Below are 25,864 nucleotides of genomic sequence, written 5' to 3' on the forward strand. Positions count from 1 at the left end.
CAAAACACAAAACCACCTCACATTAACAAAAATACTTTTTCTCTCCTATTCAGCAAAATCTCATGCTGACAGGCTCATTAGTTCATCAAATTTGGTCTTCTGCCAGTTCATTCAAGGAAGACAGTCCTAGCACTACCTTTCAAATTGCTACAGTTACTACAAAGAACAATAATTATGACTCAAACTCCTGTCATTGATCCAGAAAATGTCAAATGTTGCCTGTCTTCGTGTCTGATCTTAGCAAGACTTTCATTTAAGTATTTCCTGGTACACAGATTAATTATGGCAGATTTCTAGAATTCTTCCACAGTAGGGAACTGTGTATTATATCCATTTCATGGCACCTCCTCTCCTGTTCCTGAAAGCAGATAGAAACTGGAGGCAAATGTGTGTGTTAACTACACTGCTCAGTGCACTTTTATTAGCCTTCACTCCAATAAGCATTTTATCCTTTTTCCAAAAAGTGCTACTAAAAGAAAAAGCAGTATCAGCGGTAGCCAGAGAAAAACCACAAAAACAGGGTTCCAGTTTTGCACACGATCGTCCCCCCAATATGTTTTTGTTGCTATATACCTATTTTTTCATTGCTTAGCTATTGCCATTGAACTAGAAGCTTCCCAAGCCCTGCACCTGTGCAGTGTACTTCACATCTTTGTCCAAGTCGCTGTTAACGAGTACCAGTAAGAATGTCAGATCCCCAAATACTTATAGGTAACGCCCAGGATACCCAGCCTGGGAACAGTCCAACACAGGTACGTCCACTATCCATTCATAAACCAAGAACTGAGAGCAAGAGCGCTTCAGGGTGAAAGTGCCTAATTGGATTAAATAAGTAAGCAAACATGAACCGCTTTGGGAATGAAAAATCTTAAGTTGCTCCAGCACCAGCCTTGGTAAAAGTTGTTGTTAGCAAAAAGGAATTCTTGCGTGCACACCATTTCTGTCATTTTCCAGATGAGATAGCAGTAATTTATAGCTAATTCAGACATTGATCCTTACTTAAACATTTCGGTGACTAGCAGCATCCCCTTTTCTTGGCTGGTCACAGTGAAACCAAAATTAATTCTAGAACTACCTACTTGTTGAAATCATCTTAGTCATATATAGTCAGTACCAGGTCTGCCCTCCACAGCACAACGCAGCTCTCTCCAGACATCCCTCTTTTGTCCAAGTTGTACAACACTGATTTCGACTTTAACTGCTCCGGGATACTGCACTGTTATGTGATTTTGTTGCAAAGAGGGACTTTGCCACATTAGCATTAGGGTTGAGTTTAAGTTCTGACCTCTTTATTTGGCAGGCTGAAGAGGAACTCTCGATCAAACCGTCCGGGTCTTCGTAAAGCAGGATCTATAGAATCCAGCCTGTTGGTGGCTCCAATTACCACAATCTCTCCTCTGCTGTCTAACCCATCCATAAGTGCCAGAAGTGTTGATACAATAGAGCTAACAGAAAAATATAATTTTCATTCACTGGTTTAGTAAATTTTGTTACATTTTACATGACCTTCTCCAATGACCACTCAAAAAGGACAAGCTTTTCTTGATGAGATGCTCCTTACTGAAAGACTCGTTTTGAGACATAAAAAACCAGACAAGGTAACACAGGTCTTGTGCTGCTATCAAGCTTAGTGAATTGTTTTCAATTATTGTTTAAAAACCATCTGAAGTTTAGTAGCATTGAATTACTAGTTTTCAGGACAAATGAATGTGTCACATGAAGTTAAATAGGTTGTGGTCTTCTTTTCACAAAGATCAAGCAGCTTCTATGTAGGTACAAAAAATGTACTACCTATGGATTTCGTCTTGTTCACAGGACCGTACAGGAGCAAGACCATCTATCTCATCAAAGAAAATAATTGAAGGTCGCATCTGGTAGGCCTAGAATGAAAACACAGGAATACTGACATAAGTAAACCAGCACAATTTTAAAGAGAAAAACGTCATGGTTGGAAAGTCACTGGAGCTAGATTTTTCCAACTAGCATCAGGGATCTCTACTAATTGAGCTAACGGAGTAAGTGGCACGAGTAACAGAAGACAGCAGCTATGTCAACCCACTGAGACTGGGTGACAGGAAACAAATCATACCAGTAGTTTTTACAGCTATTTGGCAACCACCGAGAACAGAGCCAGGACTTAATTCAATTACAGGTTCTGGAAGCAAGCTTCTGTTATGAATTTAAATGACCATGCTTGCAGCCTGCATCTGTTTCCCTCTGATCTAAAGCCACCGTCTCTTGCCTCTTGAAACCTTTTTTGTGGCTGTTTGATGTTTTTTTTTTTTGGGGGGGGGTGCTTTGCGAGGTTCTCTCATTTGTTTTATTAATCTTTCCCAATACATCTCAAGATTTCAAGCCCCTAAAAAACCCACTGAAAAAAGAAACACTGACAATCCCGTTTCAGTGGAAGGAACTGACAAAACCCAAAAAAGAGTGAGTTCTTAAAAATATTGACCACAGAAAACTACAGTTACAACTCGGACAGAACACATGGCACGTTTCCACCTTACCTGATCAAACAATAAACGAAGCTGTCGTTCAGATTCCCCCGCCCATTTACTCAGGCAGTCGGCACCTTTTCTCATAAAAAAGGCTATTCTCCTGTCACCTTGGCTACATTCATTAGCAAGTGCACGAGCAACCAGTGTCTTCCCAGTCCCTGGAGGGCCATAGAAGAGACAGCCTCTGCAATTAAAAATACCAAAGATTCACATAAGAAAAAAACATCATGGCAAAGTACCTATTACAACCCTCATCCCTACAACACACAACTCTTCTCTCTAGCTTACACTTGACGTGTAAGAGAGCGGTAACAGCTGAAGCGTGAGAAAAGTCAAACCAGATGGAAGTTTTGTGTTCCTACACAACTCAACAAGGCAGTAAACAACATGAATAAAGAGGATCATGCAGATGTACAGAACCTTGAGAAATGATCGTAGTGTCCCAGAACAACACTTCCAAAACTGCTGACAAACTAACAGGGGTGGTTACAGCACAGTGGAGCCAAACAAGAACAAACTTCAGCACAGAATCTAAGACTGGGCTAACTTATGAATCACCAGTTCATTCTTCAATGATACACGGCACATTCATTCTTGTTTTCACAAAAGGCAAGATTTGATAGTAAAGCATTTAATTCTCCCGTAAAAAGCTTTAAGTTAGTGGACTTGGTCTCCCATTGCTGATGATAAATGAGGAGGAAGTCTAAAGCTGGGATATATAAATATAGCCATCAGATAAATATAGCCATCAGATAAATATAGCCATCAGCTAGAAAAGCCAATACACTGCTGTTTCAAAAAGAATTTAAATGAATAAAGAAGCAAAACACAGATTTTGTTGTCGTTCTTTGTAATACTTTTAAAGTTACTGAAAGCAAAGGATTAAAAGTCGTATTTCAATATACCATGATTGAGTTTTGCTGACCAAGAATATGTAAAGCTAACTAATAATTTCATTTCATAACTAAGTACAACAAACGCTGCAAGGTTCTAGTTGCAAGTCCTATCAATTGTAAACTTGATACTTGAGCACTTGAAAAAAAAGAGAGTCGGTGGGAGAGACAACTGGACTTCCAAGAAACAAATTACAGTTGACTACCAGTAGGTAATTCCTTCTTCCTGCTTATAAACTAATGAAGTTGACTTGTACGTAGAACTCAAAACAAAAACACTCCAACCCTGCCTTTTAAAGGCGAGACACTTTCAAAGTATATTCTCCCCACACAGTACATCTTTGATCCTACATATATTCTGGATTCTATCCATTTTTAAGAAATTACTTTTTACTACTGCTAAAAAACCCCATCAACACTCCTGAAAATTTTGAAGCATGGAAACATATTGATACCTCAGTTGAATATTCTCATGAAAATGGGGGACCAGCAGGTCGAGGGAGGTGATTCTTCCCCTCTACTTCACTCTCATGAGACCCCCCCTGGAGTACTGCGTTCAGCTCTGGGGCCCCCCACGTAAGGACAGGGACCTGTTGGCGCAAGTCCAGAGGAGGGCCACAAAGATGATCAGAGGGCTGGAGCACCTCTCCTATGAAGACAGGCTGAGAGAGTTGGCATTGTTCAGCCTGGAGAAGTGAAGGCTCCGGGGAGACCTTAGAGCAGCCTTCCAGTACCCAAAAGGGGCCTACAGGAAAGCTGGAGAGGGACTTTTTGCAAGGGCATGTAGTGACAGGACAAGGGGTAATGGCTTTAAAACTGAAAGAGGGTGGATTGAGATCAGCTATAAGGAAGAAATTCTTCACCATGTGGGTGGTGAGGCACTGGAACAGGTTGCCCAGAGAAGCTGTGGACGCCCCAACCCTGGAAGTGTTCAAGGCCAGGTTGTATGGGGCTTTGAGCAACCTGCTCTAGTGGAAGGTGTCCCTGCCCATGGAAGAGGGTTGGAACTGGATGATCTTTAAGGTCCCTTCCAACCCAAACCATTCTATGATTCTATGAAACAATGTCTGTTACCTTGGAGGTTGAATTTTGAATCGCTCAAAGACTTCTGGGTAAAGCAAAGGAAAAACGACCATCTCTTTTAAAGCTGAAATGTGGTCAGAAAGACCACCCACACCATCAAACCGTACCTAAAGAGAAATTCAAAAGAACACATTTTATATGTTAAAGAAAGCTGCAACCTTGATAAGGTTCCATCAGAAATTGTATGTCAGCACAAAGGAAATGCTCTGGGCAATTTTCAAACTGCTTGAGAGAAAACTGTAAACCAAGGTAACTGTAGACAGCACGTTATTGAAAGCTTTCATAAACACTGGAAACATCTCACTGACACAATGAACTAAAAATACTTACTGAACAATCTGTTTGCATTGGATCAACGTCAGCCAGACGTGCTCCAATTTTCATTCGATCCTTGTGAATTCCCTTCAAATCGTCTTTCCGAAAGTTTAGTGGAAGACACCTGATTTGAATTAAGGAGAAAGAGAAAAGCGCTTTCTAACTTAGGATGCAGCTAGAAGGTTTTTGCTTTTATAACAATGGCAAGTGAATGCAGAAAACCTTACAAATGAGCTTAAACTTCCTAAATAGTTAAATACGTGTTCAAATTGTTTTCTATTTAATGTCTGTGAGTAAATAAAGGAAAAAGGTCACTGCAGGCATTAAACTGGGTTTACTTCAACAACTCTTAGCACTTACGAATAGCCACACCAGTCAACACAGCACATACATGAATGCAAGCTCTCACTACTTAAAAATTAGATCAAATGTTCAAGGTTTTTATAGATTTAAGAACAAGCATTTGAGATTTGCAAAAATACACTGTTTTCAGGTTTATTTTCCCTCTCGGTGAGCACAGTAAAAAAAATCCATTTAAGCAAGAGAAAAATAAGAATTCTAAAGATCATAGTAAGACAACAGAAAGAAATTATGGCAGTTTATAATAGCACTTAAGTTGTTCTGCATGACAGCATTAAGTAATTTTCAGTTCACAGCCTTCCTCAGACAACAGGCTGCTTGTTCTTCTCTTAACTGTAATCTAAGTTTTGTACTGGTTTTCCATGACTATACATGCTGGAAAAAACATCCCACTGCTGTTACACTTGGCAAACCTTTCTGAAAACAATGTCCATTTGGGCTTCACAAAGAGAATTAAGCCATGGACAGACAGGCAGAAACACTGGGACTACTTCACTTTGGCTTTATCCAACTTTCCTCAGTATCTTAACTCAACCAAGCATTATAAGAACATTCATAAGCATGGAAGAAAAGTTAATTAAAAGTGAAGGCAGTTCTGATGCTAAGAAAATTCATTTAGAGGGCAAGTACATAAAAGATGCTCTGGTATGAAGACCTCTCTGCAACTGGCAATCCCAAAACAGAGACACCAGTGGCAAATTTCAACATTGGCTGTGCCCAAATTCTTTACACATGAAACACCTTCCAAATACATCCTCCCGCACATGCTCTCAGACCTGGAAGTCTTAAGCAGCCACAAGCACCTATTTCCAAAAAACAGGTTAAACAGTTTTGCTGCGAAGTACAAAGCCCCACACCTTACACAAATCAATGTATTAACAATAATTCACAGAATCACAGAATCACAGAATCACTACGGTTGGAAAAGACCTGTAAGATCATCAAGTCCAACCTGAAAAAAAAAAAAAAAACAAAAAAAAAAAACCACACACAAACAACCCACGCAAGCCAACCACCACACAACAACAACAAGGCACAACACACCAAAAACCAACCCACCCAACACCACACAGCACCATGTCCATCAAGCTACATCCCACAATGCCACATCCACACGCTCCTTGAATACCTCCAGGGAGGGTGACTCTACCACCTCCCTGGGCAGCCTATTCCAATGTTTCACTACTCTCTCGGTAAAGAACTTTTTCCTAATATCTAGCCTGAACGTCCCCTGGCGCAACTTGAGGCCATTTCCTCTAGTCCTGTCATTAGTCACTTGGGAGAAGAGACCAACACCCACCTCTCTGCAACCCCCTTTCAGGTAGCTGTAGAGAGCGATGAGGTCTCCCCTCAGCCTCCTCTTCTCCAGGCTAAACAACCCCAGCTCCCTCAGCCGCTCCTCATCAGACTTGTGTTCCAGACCCCTCACCAGCTTCGTCGCCCTTCTCTGGACATGCTCCAGCACCTCAATGTCTTTCTTGTAGTGAGGGGCCCAAAACTGAACACAGTATTCGAGGTGCGGCCTCACCAGCACCGAGTACAGAGGCACGATCACCTCCCTGCTCCTGCTGGCCACACCATTTCTGATACAAGCCAGGATGCCGTTGGCCTTCTTGGCCACCTGGGCACACTGCTGGCTCATATTCAGCCGGGTGTCGATCAACACCCCCAGGTCCTTTTCTGCGGGGGAGCTTTCCAGCCACTCATCCCCAAGCCTGTAGCGTTGCCTGGGGTTGTTGTGGCCCAAGTGTAGAACCCAGCACTTGGCCTTACTGAACTTCATCCGGTTGGCCTCAGCCCATCGATCCAGCCTGTCCAGATCCCTCTGCAGAGCCTTCCTACCCTCAAGCAGATCAACACTCCCTCCCAACTTGGTGTCGTCTGCAAACTTGCTGAGGGAGCACTCTATCCCCTCATCCAGATCATCAATGAAGACATTAAACAAGACCGGTCCCAAAACTGAGCCCTGGGGGACTCCGCTTGTGACCGGCCGCCAGCTGGATTTCACCCCATTCACTACAACTCTCTGGGCTCGGCCATCCAGCCAGTTTTTTACCCAGCGAAGAGTGTACCTGTCTAAACCACGGGCCGCCAGCTTCTCTAGGAGAATACTGTGGGGAACAGTGTCAAAGGCTTTGCTGAAGTCCAGGTAGACAACATCAACAGCCTTCCCCTCATCCACTAGGCGGGTCACCTGGTCATAGAAGGAGATCAGGTTGGTCAAGCAGGACCTGCCTTTCATGAACCCGTGCTGGCTTGGCCTGATCCCTTGGGTATTCTGCACGTGTCCCGTGAGCGCCCTCAAGATGAGCCTCTCCATAACCTTCCCCGGCACCGAGGTCAGGCTGACAGGCCTGTAGTTCCCCGGATCCTCCTTCCGACCCTTCTTGTAGATGGGCGTCACGTTGGCAAGCCTCCAGTCATCCGGGACCTCCCCCGTTGACCAGGACTGTTGATAAATGATGGAGAGCGGCTTGGCAAGCTCCTCCACCAGCTCCCTCAGCACCCTTGGGTGGATGCCATCAGGCCCCATAGACTTATGAGTCTCCAGGTGGCATAGCAGGTCGTTAACTGCTTCCTCCTGGATCATGGGGAGCCTATTTTGCTCTCCATCCCTGTCATCCAGCTCAGGGAGACGGATACCCTGAGGATACCTGGTGTGGCTGTTAAAGACTGAGGCGAAGAAGGCATTAAGTACCTCAGCCTTTTCCTCATCCTTCGTGACAATGTTCCCCGCCGCATCCAGTAGAGGATGGAGATCCTCCTTGGCCCCCTTTTTGTTGTTAATGTATTTATAGAAGCTTTTTTTGTTGTCCCTCACGACCGTGGCCAGGTTGAGCTCTAGCTGGGCTTTCGCCTTCCTAATTCCCTCCCTGCATGACCTAACGAGGTCCTTGTATTCCTCTTCACTTGCCTGCCCCTTTTTCCAGAGGTGGTAAGTTCTCTTTTTTTCCCCGAGCCTCAGCATAAGCTCCTTGTTCAGCCAGGCCGGCCGTCTTCCCCGCCGGCTCTTCTTACGGCACAGGGGCACTGCCTGCTCCTGCGAGCAGGACATACCAGTGCAGGCAGAGGACGAGGAGGAGACCCTACCTGATCAACGACCACGGAATGTTAGCAGAGGTTGCCAGTAACAACCCAGAAGTTCCAAGCTGCACCACCCTGTTGGAACTCTACTATGGAAGGCACCTGCAGCCCAGCAGTTGTCACACGGATGTACCGTATACGTAAGGGCACGTAGGGAAGTCTCAGCCTGACCACTGAATACATTTAGCTCTTGCTGCCAGGAATAACAATACCTTTTTCTGTTGTCAAAAGAAGGAGAAAGTCCCTAGCCAATATTATGCCATAGCAGAAAGGCTTGCTAGTAAGGCTCATTTTAGTAGCTTTGTAAGATCATGAAAAAAACCCACTTACTTTGTTATAAGTTTGTCGAACAAAACAGATTGATTTGTAATGGTGTAACGACTTTGTTGAAGTCTGCAGCTTCAGCGGACCTCCAAATCCCCGTTTTCTTCATGGACTTGTTGTGCAGCTTTTGCATCAGCTCCGGTCTTCAGTGTTCTGGTGACTACAATGCATTAATGTATAAAATATTTTGAGACAGAAAATACGTTAGTCCCTTTATTTCACCGTTGCTCTAGTAAAATGTAAAAAAATCTGCAGTGGCTTGATTTTTTCTTTAAATACTGAATTGGAAGTTATTGTCATCACCACAGCATTCAACTTAAATTAATTATGTTTAAACTACCTACCTAAAAGCATGACTTGTATAGCAATTTTTTAATAGACTGGGAAGCCAATCTGATGAAAACAAACACGCAGCTTTTGTTCCATGCAGGAAGCAAGTTCATTCCAGTTACTTCTTTCTGGAAAAGTGAAAGCAACAAATACCTCTCTCTAAGGTGTTTTTACTCCATTCATGTCAAATTGTATCGAATAGTTTTTTTAAAAAAATATTTATGTGGGAAGTCTCTTCTTAAGATGCGTGGTTTTAGTCCATTGTTTAAGCATGCATCACTCATTTTCTGCATCCTGACACAAAAGCTCTAGAAGATAAGAAACGTCTCAAGATAAACTCCCAAATAGCAAAGAACTCAAACGCTTGCCTGCTTTAAAAACGATCTGCCCAGTATTTACCACACAGCATCCTTTGCCACGGGTCTGTTACTTGCACTATCATTAAAACAGTTAAGAGAGGTCAGTGAGGAAGTAGTGCACAATTAGAACTTGAATTACTACACACAAAGCGCATTTCAGGCCCCTTCCTGCGTTCAGCCCATCCATGGCTGGCAGGACGCTGGCTGGAAATAACACATTTTCCCAGCTGCCAGCAAGCAGCCTCACAGCACCAAGCCTGCTTGTGTACTCAGCACAGTGATTCAGTTCCAAGGTGAATCACTGAACTTCAGTGACACCTTCCCCACATCAGCGGGTTTGTGCGCCTCATGACTGAATTACTTTTTAACTCAAATATTACCTCCTATTTGCAAGAACGATTTTCAATTAATTTGTGTCCTGCAGACTCCAGAAAATCCGTGTCACAAAGAAACCTGAGCTAAGGAACAGATTCTCAGGCACTAGTGCCTAAGAGCAGGCTGGAATTCAAGCTGTGTTCTCCCCAAGACTGACAGGAATTAATAGCATATCCTTCTATTCTCACCTACCTCTTTCCTAAAACTCGTAGGAAATTCACTATCTTTTCACTATCTATTTTCACAACTTCAGCTGCTTTGGGTTGATAAGTTCAGCAGTTTTTGTGGCCAAGTTAAATAGATGGAGTGACCCAACACAATCCTTCTCAGAAACCAGAGTAAAAAGGAATCCTAGGGAGTTACCACTACTTACCTTCTTTATATTCTTATTTTTTTTTGGTCTGACTTTGGCTTTGCCAACCGCCTACATTAAGAAAGAGAACAGAGGAGAGAAAGAAGAAAAGAATTATTGTATTAGAATATTGTATAGAAGTCTTGTATTGTACTGTTCCCCATCAAGACTAGGAAACCTGACCAAGTTTGTAATCCAGTGCTCCACATCATGCAAAGAAAAGCCTGTGGACCACACTGAGGATTCAGGTCCCAAGTCTGCTGCGTACCATATGCAGACAGTTCGGTAAGGACGCAACTTTCCTAACCGGCTAATCTTGAAGTCTCAATAGTGCAAATAACATCTCAGTAACCAAAGCGGAGGAGAGATCTCAAAAGAGTTGGGAAAAGATGCACGTTTTTTATACAAGCAGAAGACTTTTACTAAGAAGAGTGATTCTCGTTCTAAGACACTGACACTGACATTAACATAATCATACTGCCCCGCAGATTTTTAGCTGTAGATTTATCATGACATGACTCATTGTGCATGCTTTCACTTTTCCTTTTAATTCTATGAATTGAACAGGGATTGGACATCTAGAAATACAATACCTCGTAAAGTGTCTTCAATTGACATTTTCACTTAATATTTCCATGCTTTTGTCAAAGCTAGAGTCTGAACAGGGCGGCATGTTTTTTCTCATTGATTTCAAACAGTGTCCACTGAAGCATTCAATTTTGCCAAAGGAAAATTCCTAGGGAAAGAAAGAAGGAAATAAGAACATATTAATCTGAACCATGTATGTTGAGCTAAGAAGGGAATTCTCCCTCCTTTAGGCAAGTTTATTCTGTAAGTCTCATGACTTGATAGTGGTGCAACTCATGGCAGGTAAGCCTTGAACCACTTCGGCACCAAGAAGTAGCCCTCAGAAAAAAAACCCAGCCAACCAGCTTTCAAAGCTAAAGCTCCTCTCCGCCACACCTTTCTTGTGGACAACTTGAGCTTAATAGCCTTTGAAAAAATTATTGCGGCAAAACCTTTCAGATAAACTTAGTGTTTCATGAAAAAACCCCCACCTTTTATTTCAACATTGGTTCAGAGAAGCAGCCAAGCTTGACCTTGCATGTCCTGGGATTAAAATCTAGTTAGGAGAGTTTTTCTCCTCTTTCCGTTCCATTTGTGACCTCATTTGGAGGGATATTAAAAGATTTCCTTCAGGAGGATGGCATTTATCCACAGGAAGCCAAAGGGAACTCAAGATACACTTCTTTTATTACCATTGATCTTGTTCACATTGGTATTTCTGCAAGGAGGATGAGTACTATCACTTCTACTATGTGAGGAAAGCTGTGATGACCATGAGAGGTGGCTTGTTCAATTTACAACCCAAGGTTTCATTAGGAATACCCCAAACTACATCTCACACTGAAAAAGGCAGAAAAACGACCAGATTCTTCTACTTCTTGACACTAACTTTACCAAGAGGTACTTCCATTAGTAGTTGATGGAGATGGTGACAGAAGCGTGAAGAATGTCACTACAGGAGGGCAGTGATGCATGCGTAAGGCCCATGCAGGGCCATGCAATGAGAGCTGTGGCCACCTGCTGCTGAGGGGTCAGCCCTGAGCCACAGAGCTGGGCAATCCTGTAACTGTCTGACGGTCTTCTCCTCAGTCAACCTTGAACAAGTCATCCCCACCGTTCACCTGACAACTTCTCATGATAAGACAGACCTTTTGCACGAGGAGGATTTCCATCACCTTTCCTTCATCGCTCGTTTTAAGGAGCACCTCCCTTCCAGCAGTCCTCTGGGCTGGTGGAGCAAGGCCTCATGAGACGCCTCCCGTAACTGGCTTTTGAATTGGGGCATCTGAGATGAAACCCCTGAAGACATTTTCTGCTTCTCAGATCCAGCACAGATGGATGTAACAAGACCTAAAGCTTAACAAGAGGCAGTCGGATATGTCAGAGTCACCCTTAACATTTTTCCTCTCAAAGGTTTAAGAAAGAAATCATAACAGAAAGCCTTTCAACTATTTTTCAATTTGACAGAGCCCTAGGTTTATTTGAAGAAGGCAGGGCTTTGTGCACACTCACACACAGGAGCATGTAAAGACTTAAACCAATACGTTCAGCGTTCATCACTGAGACAACTAGAAAAAAAAAGCCTAGACCAAGAAATAATGATGTTCTCTTACCTGCAAACACACTCAATAGTATTCCTACAGCTGGTATGACTATGGCTTATCTATCATCCTATAAAATCTACAGGCACGCCTGGGAACTACCTAGAATGTTAGGTGACGTGATTAAAGGCTAATCTGCACAAACAAAAAGCAGCGAAGCACTGGCGGGCAGAGGCACCCCGGTAACTCAGCGCGGGGGGAACAGCCGGGCCCCACTCCTCACAAGGCCATGGGTCAGCCCAAGGCCTGGCTCCAGGGTGAGGGACCCCCCAGGGGCGTGGGCAGGAGAGGCCTCAGGGGTCACCTCACCTTGTAACAGGTTCTGGGTGTTCACTTCCAGCAAAAGCTGGAAGTTATAGTCATTTCTGCCCTGTTTTCATGAGAACTCTATTTCAGGAATATGACAATCAGCAAGTAAAGGAAGAGGTCATGTGTCAGCGGGGATGAACTTTTGGGGAGAGTTTAATCTGTGTTAGTTGTGGTGTAAGTTGTGAAAAATCACGACCACTAAATACTACAACTGTACTTTGACATAGAATGTTTATTTTCCATAAAAATCTGAAATTGAGCATCACATAAAATATTGCAATAAATATTACATAATATAATTAACAGACATTGAACTGAAGTCTACATGCAGTGCTTGCGCAGTATTTTGCTTCTGTTTCTGTCTGCCCATTTTATATTTTATTATTGCCTATGACATTATTCATCTACTCATTTATGCGTTCTAAAAGCAGAATCAGTATGATGATCTAAAGGAGTGAAATATTCAGCTAAGGTAAGATACTGGTGGCTTAGGCAAAAATAATTTGAATCGGTGAGAAGTGTAAAATAAAAATTTGCATGTGTGAGCACTGGAAGTAATATGAGCAGATGCAGCGCAGCTTACACAATGCACATAACTATTGTGGCTCTGTCTTATGAAGAGGTAAATTCTATCACATTAAGACTAATTTGATTATCTTGTGTTTTTAGAACAAATTATCTTGTGTTTTTAGAACAAATAGTGCATCCTGGCTTTTGTTGAAATGATTGCAGGAGTATACTTGACATTTACTTTCTGTATTGTAGTTTTATTTCACAGAATCACAGAATCACTACGGTTGGAAAAGACCTGTAAGATCATCAAGTCCAACCTGGAAAAAAAAAAAAAAAAAAAAAAAAGCCAACCACCACACAACAACAACAAGCCACAAAACACCAAAAACCAACCCACCCAACACCACACAGCACCATGTCCATCAAGCTACATGCCACAATGCCACATCCACACATATGCTTTATAAACGTATTTCACCGGAAACCCCATTCTTGTATAGCTCTCTTGTCCAAGGAATATCGGAATGTGCAGGCTGATGCATGAAGTACAGAGGTTCAGCTATAATTTCTGGATTAAATCCTTCATTCACCAGATGCATTTTCTGATGCTTGAAAGTTGCAGTGATTTGCATAACATCCTAACAAAGAAGTAATTCAAGTAAAATGCAATGTTCCATTTCAGCCTGTGTCAGTGAAAATTGGATGCAATTACTGAGTAAAATGAATCATACCATTTTACTATGGAATGTCTTCAGTTAGACAGAATGATCTGATTCACAGGTACAGTGAAATCTCAGTCTAAATGCAGCATTTATTTCTTACTCATTTCTCTATCAAAGCCACATGCGAGCTTGGAAGTTTCTGTTTCAAAATAAGAATGTTCTTTAACTTTCATTGGTGCAGCTGATCACAAAATCTCTAGTTCATGGGACACTTGGCGATGCTCTGCAGAGAGCTGGCTGATTTTATGGTACTGGCTCTCCTCTCATTTCCAGCTGTTAAACTTCATTTAAGACATTAAATACAAATACGCTAAACGCCTTCCTGTGTTATTTTTCTGTGTAAGCATTTGCTGTACAGCAGTGACTCAAATGCCAATTCATGAACAAGTTGGTCTACACACGATAGTCAGTGTACGAGAGCAGAAGTGGTATATAAAATAATCTCATTTAAAAGGTGGCTTACATTAAGGGAAAAGCTCAAAACACACTGTTTTCAAGCACTGTTATTACTTGTACGGTGTTTTCAATGTAGCCAACATTTTCTTTCACTTCTCTTGCTGAAACAGGCCACTTTTCAGTTCTTGTTTTTCCGTCTTGATCTGTAATATGATCTGTAACATGCCTGATTTCCTCTTCACACTGCTACTCCATTTCCACAGCTCCCAGATCATTTAGTCTTTGGCTTCTGAGCTGAGACTGCTAATAAGTTTGCCAGCTCCTTCTCTCTTTTGGCAGCACTTAGGACAGGATCCACGCTTAGACCACCAAGTCATTTCACACAGGCACCGAATAGCTGCCAGATGGTAATAATGTTCAGTCATTACCAGGTGGGATTGCTTCAAACTGAATAGCTAGCATGAATTTGTCTTGGTAATTATTTAAAAAGTTGTAATGATAAGATTAAAAGTTCAATAAAGACAGGTACTAAATATTTTAAATGTGTGTTATGAATACAGATTGCTGAGATTTTCTGTTTAAATGATCCCTTGATGTTATTTTAATAAAGTCAGATTTTTCTACAAGGAAAGATGAGTTTTGGAAAAAAAAAAAAAAACAAAACCAAAAAACCCCTAAAAACCTCAAACCAAACCAGAGCACAAATAATGCAAAACTGAAATCACTCCCTGCATGCTCTTAGAAACCTCTTCCTAATATCCTTCTGCAAACAAGAAATAAAGCTAGCAAAAGTCAAGTGAAAAACCTACTATCTCAGAGCCTCGGAGTACACTGGTTCTATGCATCATTGTCCCTGGGCCCCTGCTCTTCTTCTAGAGTCAAGTCAGGGAGGTTGAGAAGAACAACTCTCAGCCTGTCTGGTTTTCACAAAATCAGTCAACCATGGTTGCAAGTTATATTAGAAAGAGCCTACGTATGGACTGCTGAAAAATTTTCAAGATTGATTTGATCTTAAATCCAATTTTGCATGAGAATTTCATATTTTTGTTTGTCACTCTTGATTAGGATGAACTCTTTCTCAAGACACATCTGGTTTTTTCAGAAGGGACTGAATTATCTGTCCACTCAGAAAATTGTGAGTTCAGCATTCATCCTATTATCCTCCCCTAAGATGTTTTTTAAAGTAACGATATGTTTTTTTGTAATTTTGAGGGTTTTTTCTAAGATTGTTTTTATCTGCTTTAATAAGAATTTACACATGTGTAGATGTTCATCAGTTAGTACTGATAGTATCTTTGGTAGTAAGCTAGCTAAAAAAAGCTTTAGTCAGAGAACACATAAATGCAAACAGGTTTAATCGCTTCCACATATATAGACCCTAGAGCTCCATATAGATTTTCTCCATCTAATGGAACCATAAAGACAAGTCTGTTCCAAAGGTTTTTCCGAGAAGAGGGCACTGCTGTCCTGAGGCACCGTAGATAACCTATGCTAACTGCATTTGAAGATACATTTACTTAGTACAGTAACCTATTAGTGAAAAAATAGCTTTCCTCAATTCTTTAAACTATCTAAAAATTACACTTCTCTCTAAATGTATACTCTCTCTGTGTGCTTTCTCCGTTAGGTTCCCATCTTGTTCGCAGTCAAATTTGTGCCTTTCAGGCAATTTGTCAGTATTTAGGGAGAGGCAAAACTGCCGAATGCCTCTCGGCATCCCCTAACAGCACAAAACAGTCTGCTCAAACTTTCAGAAGATGTAATGTGGGGCCCTTTCCTGCTCTCTGCAGATGATACTCTCCTGACCTGTTGCAGAAGGTCATCCTGTGGGGAGTACACGAGGGGTGTATTCCTTGCACTTTTAAGGTGCCTTTTCCTATCCCTTTTGTGTTTTGGTTAGGCAGCAGCAGTCTTGGGATCAGTTGCTGTAGCCCAGCATGCCTGCCCATGCTGTTCCCTAAGAAACAAAGCACTGAAATGGCTTTTAAAACAGTCCAGGTGTATACTTAGCATACCAAAAACCAGCATCTGGGCAAGACTCTAAGGACAGGACAGGAGGACATACCTGAAAAAACACCTGGTTGCTAGCTCTCTACAAATAACCCCCCTTATCAGAATCCAAAGGGGAGGCTCCGTCGTTCTTCCTTTCCTTCCCTTTAATATAAAGAATCCAATTCTGTAGGTGTTACTCAAATATGTGACTCAAAAAGCTCCAACACAGATTTAGTTGACCTTCTTCTGAAGGTTAGTTAAAGCTTCCGCAATGCATTTGTCCCTTCTGACACTAAAAATCAAGCCTGACTGCCGAGATGCCTATGTGAATGCCCTTTTAGACTTTTGGTACAGGATACAAATATGATTCTAAGTTAAACCTGCAGAACATACGCAGTGGTATGAGCAATACGCAGACCTCAAGTCATGTTATGGTGGATCTATGTAACGATTGGCATCTGTTCTAAGCTTCAAAAACTAGGCATGTATCTTAGATATTGTTTGCAGACCGTAGAAGGTGATAAAAATGAGAAAATGACACAAGTCTATTGGTAGACATAATATTTGAGTTACTCACCAAACGGAGATACTTGCCAAACAACAGAATGTTACAGCATTCTCAAGTTAATGAAAATTCACTAGAAGGCAAAGATTGCCTAACTCAGTGCATCCACTGATGCCGAGAAGCACTCATGTGGTACAAGGGAAGAGTGAGCTTCAGAATATGCTGAGAAACTGCATCACACTGAGTAAATGCTAAGCAGGCAGATAGAGCTCTTAGATGAGTGATGATAGCGGCTTTTGGGAAACCTGTCAATGGGAGAAAAGCAAATAATTATAAATGTACTGCTTGCATTAATAATTTTGCTGCAAACAGAATTATGTTTGGAAGGTAGAGGGAGAATTGTCTTTTCTTCTGAGTCTTTGTCTGTCCCGTCCTTTAGTCTTTACCTCATGAGTACATCTCCTTAGTCTCTCAGCTTCTTTAGTCTTTCTGCCTGTAAGGCTATTAAATCCTCTCATCTGCTGTGTCTGTGGGAGAAAGTCCATACCCTTCACAGGCGAGTGCAGACCGACCGCGCACACAGTGTTCCCTCGCCACAAAGCGAGAATGGGAAAGCTTCTGAAGAGCCGCTGTGCTGCTCGGCTGCTATTTGCAATAGGAAAAACTTTTACAAAGTTGATTGGCTTGACAAGAGGAAGGATTCCCCTTTGCTTCCCAGGGAAGTAAGGTGAAGCTTCATTATTCAGGTCAGTCTCAGAGGAACACTTTTCTCCCAAGGCCCAAGCACTTGTACTGCCCATATTTCTTTTTAGTATAGACCTGTGAAATTCTGTCACTATGGAATCTGAGCAGCTGTTAGAGACTGACTTTATTGGCCTTATGTTTAAGAAATAAAGTTCAGCCATGGAATAGCTATGTGAAAGGTCACTAACTGGAATTACGCCCTTGTTATGCCAAGACAAAAATGGTTTAAAGTGTACTATGCTTTTAACTAAATGAATTTCTCCCTATCTTGGCTTAAAAATTCAAGTTCTGTCTTTTTGTGCACCTGTTTTGTTGCTAAATTTATACCAGCTAAATTTTCAGAGAGCTGCAGTTGTACTTTGTTAGCACACATCCTCACCTGTACTTCCCGATGTGAAGATACATGAAGCAGTGTTTCTTGTGTTACTGAAAACTTTACGGTGAGATGGAACGGGGTGATCTGGCACCTTGTCGAATTTGTCTGGCGTAGTGTGAAGATGCTGGAAAGGAGAGCTAGTGCTCATCAGCCAGACAGCAACATTATTTTCCAAGAGATGAAAAAGAAAGTCTTTCTCTGTTGATCCCAATCAATCTGCCAAGTTAAAGAATTTATATGCTTATTATTAAAATAAGAACAACTACAGACCCGATAAGCTGCATTGGAATGATAGACACTACTGCTGCGTACAGTGAACCTGCGTACAGCAGAACTAACCCATCTATTCGACAGTGGAAAAAAAAAATCATGGTTTAATGTCCCTCTATTTATCTTGTGGATTTAATTGTAGTAAGTAAAACTCCCTGTTCTAAAACAGACAAAAGACTAAAGCAGGCTACATGAAAGAGTTTTGGTCTTCAGAGTTGTTTCAGGATTAATTTAGGTTCACCCTTTTCACACTTGAATGTGCACAGGAAGGCCCACCAATTCCTTGTTTCAGAATTGTTTGAGCGAGGTACTGTCTATGGGGCAGAAACATTAAATACAAGCTAAAGAGAGGAGATGAAAGGAAAAACGTAGGATATATAGATGGAGAAGAAAAGGAGGGAATATTAGGAAAGAGTGACTCCTAAGAAAGAGTATGCGTCTCTCTGAGTGAGACTACAGGCATACAGTCAGCTGCAGTCCAGAAGCCATACTGCCATGACCTCCCCTATGCCTGGAATGACAAGCTTGATACCTGCTTTTGGCTGCAGTAACCTGGCGGTACCACCTCGCTTGCTTCTGATTACTGGACTTCAGGATTCTCCAAAACATTCACAAAGGCTACGTGCCCAGGAATTTATAACACACTCCATAAGAAGGAGCTGCTCAGGACAGTGAAGCATTTTCTTAAATCTAGACAAACTCAAGGCACGCTGGAGAAAATAATTATTCATACACTGATGAATAACTTGGGATTTAGCTGTAAATGCATACAACTCAGTTGTTCCCCATCTTACCCAGTGCATGCTTAATTGGCAGTCTCAGCAAAGCCTTTGTATTCTTCTTACAGTATCGACTAATGGTCAAGTTTTGGCATGGTTTGGTTTGGGGTTTTTTTGCCAAGGCCCTCTGTCAAAGTAAGAGGTAACTGCTTGCAATGTGACTGTGTTACTTCTCCTTTGCGTTCTTTTCACCAGGTTTCACAAAGGGGCATTTTGCTGCACGTGTATCCAGATTTGTATCTCTGCGTGGTCAGAAATAAACTTACTTGTTCCAATGAGTCGGTAGACTCTGGTGTATTTTCCCTGAAGGCAGGGAGGCAGGGGAAGTCCTGGAGAGAGAAAGAACACATGAAGCATTCAGTCAGTTAAAGAGCAGGTAAGACTCTCCAGAAATGTTCTGCAGTCCTAGGGAAATGTAAACAGCCCTGTGTGTGTTGGCCCCGACGTCAAGTTCATGTCCTACTTCTCTGAGGTATCTGAGATGTCCCTGAGATACCTGAGGTACATAGCCTTTAGGTAATTGCCCATGTAGTTAGTATTACAACGAGCCTAGAAGTGCGTACAAGACCAAGGATCTCTCATGCAGACTTTGAATAGTGATCCATCAGGCTGCCCAAATGTCCACTGTGGGAAAAAAAAATTTTCAGGATAGAGCTGGCCTTTTAATAGCCTTTTAATAGCCTTAGTGTTTTGAACAGGTGCTACATAACCTCTGCTCTGAAATTTGGAAAATTTGCAAATTGCAAGTTGCAAAATTTGCAAAATTGCAATTGAATTCAAGAAAATTGGTCACCAAACTCCCTGGCTTTGGTTTGTCGGGGTTTTTTGGTGCTATAGAGTCAGAAAGTGGGGAAACCCGGAGTTTTGTTTACTTACTCTCTCTGCTTTGCTCCTCTTTGTTTCTTTTCAGCTTTTCCTCTGCAGTCACAAGGATCAAAAACATTTCCTCGTAATGAAAACTGAGATTCTTAAGCATCTCTGGGTGTTCAGAGCCTGAGCTTGAAGTAAAACACAAAAGGCTAAGACAGTAGTCAACGGCATTGAAATGCACAATTAACTATCTTCCAGTATTTAGGCAACCACAGCACTAATGACAAACAGGAAGGCTTTCCAAACACAGTGAGCCCAAACATTCACTAAGAATTCAAGTGAAGGTTCTGTTTTCCAAGTCATCTGCCAGCTTTTTCAGTTACACAACATGCTACCCTTGCTAAAAGCAATCTAATCAGCAGGCAGCAAAAGTTCCGTTTTGAAGCTCACCCTACTGTCTCGTTAATAGGAATAGGTTAAGAAGTTTATCTGATTGAGGCAGAGAGGCACAGAAGACAGCTTCAGAGAAGTGTAAGGCAAGCAAAGAAAGGAAATAATCTAATCTGACTTCAGCTACATACAGTGGACGTTGTTCTGTGTAAGTACTGAGAAATTACCTATAAAAGACATGAGAACATTATAATTTAGCTAAGTGTATAACCAGTGCTTTTTCCAGCATCTGAATGATAAGTAAACAGATATTTTCTTACCAACTTTTTGATTTTGTACTTTGATTAGTGTCCTGTATTCGGTTAGATCCTTTCTGCCCCTGTGCATCACTCATAGGAAGGTTGCGTGGGTAATCTGAACATACTCAGTTTATCCAAGCAGATGTTCTCCTGAAGCTCCACACCCGTAGTGTTTCACTGGTGACTGCATGCCCACACATACAGCTGAAGCCTCCTTTCTGTCTCCTGGATGTCCCAGGTCTCCTGTTCTGTAGTTCCTCAGCTTTGCAGCTATCTTCAAGCATCTGACTGAAAGGGAATCGGACGTTGCACCTTAGAACGCAGTGTGTTTGCTGACTGTATGGAGAGTGAATTGTTAAAAGCAAAAGCAGTCAATTACGCTCTGTTAGTTTATGTGCTTAAAAGGACCATAAGCAGCAAGGCAGAGCGTTGTACCAAAGGAAAGGACTACTCTGTTGAAACGACTGTTTCAGTGTAATGGAAGAAGTGTAGTGATGTTGCTGTGTACTCCTAACTCCAATACATTCAGTATACAGCAAATGTTTCCATAGCATTTCTCTCACATTGTCGTATGTTCTCTGCAGTAGGTACAAAGGCCTCATTAGGTTGAAGAGTATTTTCTGACAAACACATTTTTTAAGCTTAGTCATACAAACCTCGGAGGACAGTCTTGTTACAGACTGTAAATGCTGAAAAAGGACACTATACTATATGCCTCTGGCTGCCTAATGGGTTGAAGAAGTAGGCAATACTACATGAATACAGGAAGGCATATACACTGTTGGCTAACAACTTAAATCACACGGACTAAGCCTTTCATTTCTAAAAGTCAAAATCACAAGCTGAACAGCTTTTGAAAAAGGTTGCTAAATACACATGGGTGTGCTGCATTCCTGTTTGTGTACTATTTAATTTTTCATAAGAAGGATCTTCTATCACTGTATGAATGTTCTCTGAGGCATAATGATGGTGTTCGGATTTTAGAAAAGCTGTAGGCCATTACTTTTTTCCCTACAATTCATTTTACTGAATAATTAAGAGATTACATTATGTCACCTGATTAGAATATATTAATTAAGCTTAGAGACTTTGTTCTGTTCACATACTAAATATTTCATTTCATTTGCTGTGTTTGGAGGACATAATTCTGGGCCGGTCGTATGGTACATTGGCACATTATGGAAGGATTGGACTCTCACCCTGACTGGAGGAAAAGATTAAAGAAGCTGTAAAGGAGACCACATGACTATGGAGTAGGTTGTCTGAAAGCATGAATGGCCTGTCAGAGAGCAAGAAAAACAGGAAGCTAATGGCTAGGAGGGAGGGTCAGGCAGAGGAACGGTTTGGTTTATTTCTAATAATGGAAGTAGAGATGTGTGATTTTGCTGTTGCTGTTCCCTTGTGAAGAATGTATTTTAAAGGTGGGTTTTTCTGTCCTTGAAGGCAAGGACAACACTGGGAAGTACACACAAAGTGAGGTCAAGAAGACTGAACAGTCTCAGCTGAAATAAAAACGACAGGATCAGCAGAAGAGAGAGAAAACATTTATCCTAGAGCGTAATATGGTTACGGGTCTTTCCTAGCAGTCCTAGATTTCAGTCCATTTACTTAGTAGCAGAAACTGCACCTGTGTCATACATCCTGGTATGTGTCCTGAGGAACTCCCTGTTCCTACTTGGTGATGCTAATATACAGGATTTCATTTAGTCGGTATGTTAGAACATTTGTTTTATGTCTTGGTACACATACCAACTAATGAGCCCTCACGGGTTCATATGGAGTTATGGAAGTATTGCCAACCTGTATGAAAGATGGGAAAAGAGGAGTAGAAAGGTTGAATAAATTGCCCAGTATTACCTAATACGCCAGTAAGAGGGCCAAAATTGCAGCTCAACATGCTGTACTCTGCTCCAAGCAGCGCTACCTTGGGACCACCACTTTAAAAGAGTTCTGAAGTAACCATAAATTTGTATGTGAAAATACTGAGCTGAAGGAAATCACCACTAACAAAGGGAATCTGAGTCTCCCTGTAGTCAGTGGAGTTGTAGCTACCTAAGCCAATAAATAGAAACAGCAATGAGATGATGCTAAAGCATCTGCCCAGGCTGTTCTCTTGCTGATGGATGATTGTTTCTGCTGGTACATTGGAGAGTTTCAGATCTGAGTCCTTTATTACACTAATTAATTCCACATATTTTTGGTGCTTATGCATTTGATATTTAAACAAGACTATCGCTTTCCCCTCTTTTTTATCCAGCATATGTGTATGTCTCTAGGAAGTGCTTGCAGCTTGGAATGGCTCTGATTTCCTGTTTTTGAGCAAAAGCATGAAGCAGTAGAAAGTCAGTAGTAAGTCAAACACAGTACAGAACTTACCTTCTCCTATCACCGCTGCTTTTGCTGCACGTGTATTAACGCAGTGCAGGAGAGATCTAGGGTGGATGCTGAAGCTGAGAAAAGCCACCACACAGCCCAGCTTGGCCAGCCCGAAGCAGACGTAGATGAGGTCAGGTCCATTACCCATCAGCAGGGCCACTGTGTCGCCTTTTTTCAGATTCCCAGAGTGTAGGAAGACCTGCGCTACACTGCTGATCCTCCTGTCCGCATCCTGGTAGGTGTTCACCTTCCCTTCGGAGATGAGGAACAGCTTGTGGGGAATCTTTCCCACTCTCTGCATGAACAGGTCAATTATGGAGAGAATTCCACTGCTTGCCCACTTCTTTGCTCTTGCTTTTAAGCTCTTGCGCCTCAAGAAGTAGATCAGATCTTCCCAGAAAGATGGGAAAAAGGTCTTCAGAGACACAAGCAGCAACACTAGTCCTCCAGCAACTGTCAAAAGCCACGTGCATAGCCACGTGCAAAGTGACAGCCCCGTGCAAGCCCATATTATTTCCTGGGGGGGGGGCGGGGAATAATAGATTAGCTATTTCAGAGGTATAAAAGACATTACTATAATTAATAATGAGTTTTAAGACAGAGACTGGGAGTTAATAAGCTAATTACAATTCCACCATTTAATTTGAGAACTTTTAAAAATACCATATTGGAGTTCACCAGAATACAAAGGCCCAGAACAATATAAAAAAGAAAAAGGGAGTAAAGAGTGAAAAAGATTGTGCAGTTTGTCAGGGCAGAGGAGTTCATCCAGAGTAAAGAATGTGGCCAGGGTGACAGTAGAATGAAAAAGACACTGGCAATTAAAAACAAGTTGGAAGTTTAGAAATGTAAAAAGGATCCAAAAACCAAATGAAAGAAAACGAATTCAGGAAGCAATTTGACACATTTTTTTTTTTTTAAAACTTGGAGTCATAATTTTGTCTAGATTGTTTTTGTACCCTGGCAAATCCCCAAAAAGTTGGAAACAAACAGTTAATTCGTATGGTATCGTATGTGTATTATGGATGTATGCTAAGTATTGTGCATCTGTAAGATGCGCCCAACATGCTCTTCTTCGCTGCCTGCGTTGTTTTTGTGGTCCCATGGAATTTGAGACCATCATCTAATCCTCCACAGGTTTGAGCAGTCTGATGAACATGCACACGTTTCAGGCAATACACTGTGTACCTTCTCAGGTAGCCAGGTTTCACCTCAGGATTTTCTGGCATTTGCAATACATGGTGATTCATAACTTTGCATTATTTATCATTTTTTCAGTATTTAGAACAGCACCCTGAAGTCTCAAACAACATCATGCACAAGCACGTACTAAGATTTGGAAAAAAACCTTTCTAGCATCAGTGTTATTAACTTTGTTAGCGTATTTCAGGCAACCAGTAATTGCCATCTCTTGAAACGGTCATCGAGGAGGACTTATGAAGATCACACAAGATCCCTACAATCTGATGTGCGTAACATCGACCGGTCTCCTTTTTGAAGTTTCAGCCATGATTACTACAAATACTTGAAACACCTTGTGTGACAATCTAGGATTCAGGAACACTTGAGCAGTCTGGGAGCCTTTTCTAAATGATGTGGCCTCCACTCTGCAGTTTGGAAATATTTTACTGACAAGCTGGACTTTTGGTATGTTCATCAAGATTGCTTACATTTTTAACAACATTCCGTGACTATACTAACTTGTGGACTTTTTTGCCGCAGGCAGGGTCTTGTATGTACCATAAAGCATAGGTAAAGTTGTGTGGGTAAAAGAGCAGGTAAGACTCTCCAGAAATGTTCTGCAGTCCTAGGGAAATGTAAACAGCCCTGTGTGTGTTGGCCCCGACGTCAAGTTCATGTCCTACTTCTCTGAGGTACCTGAGATGTCCCTGAGATACCTGAGGTACATAGCCTTTAGGTAATTGCCCATGTAGTTAGTATTACAACGAGCCTAGAAGTGCGTACAAGACCAAGGATCTCTCATGCAGACTTTGAATAGTGATCCATCAGGCTGCCCAAATGTCCACTGTGGGAAAAAAAAATTTTCAGGATAGAGCTGGCCTTTTAATAGCCTTTTAATAGCCTTAGTGTTTTGAACAGGTGCTACATAACCTCTGCTCTGAAATTTGGAAAATTTGCAAATTGCAAGTTGCAAAATTTGCAAAATTGCAATTGAATTCAAGAAAATTGGTCACCAAACTCCCTGGCTTTGGTTTGTCGGGGTTTTTTGGTGCTATAGAGTCAGAAAGTGGGGAAACCCGGAGTTTTGTTTACTTACTCTCTCTGCTTTGCTCCTCTTTGTTTCTTTTCAGCTTTTCCTCTGCAGTCACAAGGATCAAAAACATTTCCTCGTAATGAAAACTGAGGTTCGTAAGCATCTCTGGGTGTTCAGAGCTTGAGCTTGAAGGAAATCTTTTTACTTCCAAAAAAGTAGGTGCCCCCCAGGACCTCCAGGGCTGTTTCTGCTTTCCAGCCAGGCAGCCTGCCGCAGTGCTGGTGCCGGGGGTTGTCCCTCCCCAGGTGCAGGGCTTTGCGCTTCCCCTTGCTGCAGTTCTTGGGGCTGATGCCTTGGCAGGGTACGACCCCAGGTTGATGCAGAGAGCAGCACCATTGGTGACTCGGCGCAGGAGGAGGATTTGGGTGCCGCCGTAGGGAGGCTGCCCCGGGCAGCGCAGGCTGGTAGGAGAGCGGAGCCCCGCGACGTGGGGGCAGAGGGTGCGGTGAGGAGGAGGACGGGCCTGGGGTGATGAGCGATGGGGCACGGGCTGGCCCTGGAGACCCCCCGGCTGGAAACATCTGTCCGGGGACCAGCTGCAGAGATGCAGGCCTGGAGCTGGGCCGCACTTGCCTGCGGGCAGTTTATTTGGATTGATAGATCTGGGGCCGTCTGATGGACTTGCAGGCCGGCTCGCGCCCCAGCTGCTGGCCCGGCCCTGGTTTCGGCAGCTCCTGGGGCCTGGTCCTAGTTGGGCCGGTGGGGTGGCCTCTTGGGTGGCTGGCAAGAGTCCGGGGAGCTGCCGGCCCTCCTCTTCGGGGCTCGCCGAGGCCCTCCAGGGGAGCGGTCCCTGCCCCGGCTGGGAGTGGAGGGACCTGCCCCAGCCTCCCCCGCATCCTCCTGCGGCTCTTCCTGCTCCCCGTGGGTGGGAACGGGGGCGTCGGGGGGGCTGCTGGGACCCCCACGAAGAGCAGCGCTTGAGGTGCCGGGGCGCTCCTCTTCGCCGGCTCCCGCAGGGCTGCCG

The 25,864-nt window shown here is 42.6% G+C and overlaps 1 protein-coding gene across 1 annotated transcript in view; it reads right to left on the reverse strand.

The window, feature by feature from the left end:
- The window catches only part of LOC132321028 (ATPase family AAA domain-containing protein 2-like), a 28,171-nt gene extending 16,442 nt beyond the window's left edge, over positions 1-11,729 (reverse strand). The window contains exons 1-6 of the mRNA XM_059834634.1: positions 11,719-11,729; positions 4,808-4,916; positions 4,469-4,584; positions 2,511-2,685; positions 1,792-1,880; positions 1,286-1,445 (exon numbers count right to left, since the gene is read on the reverse strand). Of these exons, the coding sequence (XP_059690617.1) occupies positions 1,286-1,445; positions 1,792-1,880; positions 2,511-2,685; positions 4,469-4,584; positions 4,808-4,916; positions 11,719-11,729 (660 nt within the window). The remainder of the gene's footprint in view (positions 1-1,285; positions 1,446-1,791; positions 1,881-2,510; positions 2,686-4,468; positions 4,585-4,807; positions 4,917-11,718) is intronic.
- Positions 11,730-25,864: the final 14,135 nt, after the last annotated feature.

The sequence above is a fragment of the Gavia stellata genome, unplaced genomic scaffold, assembly GCF_030936135.1.
Source record: "Gavia stellata isolate bGavSte3 unplaced genomic scaffold, bGavSte3.hap2 HAP2_SCAFFOLD_38, whole genome shotgun sequence".
NCBI lineage: Eukaryota > Metazoa > Chordata > Aves > Gaviiformes > Gaviidae > Gavia > Gavia stellata.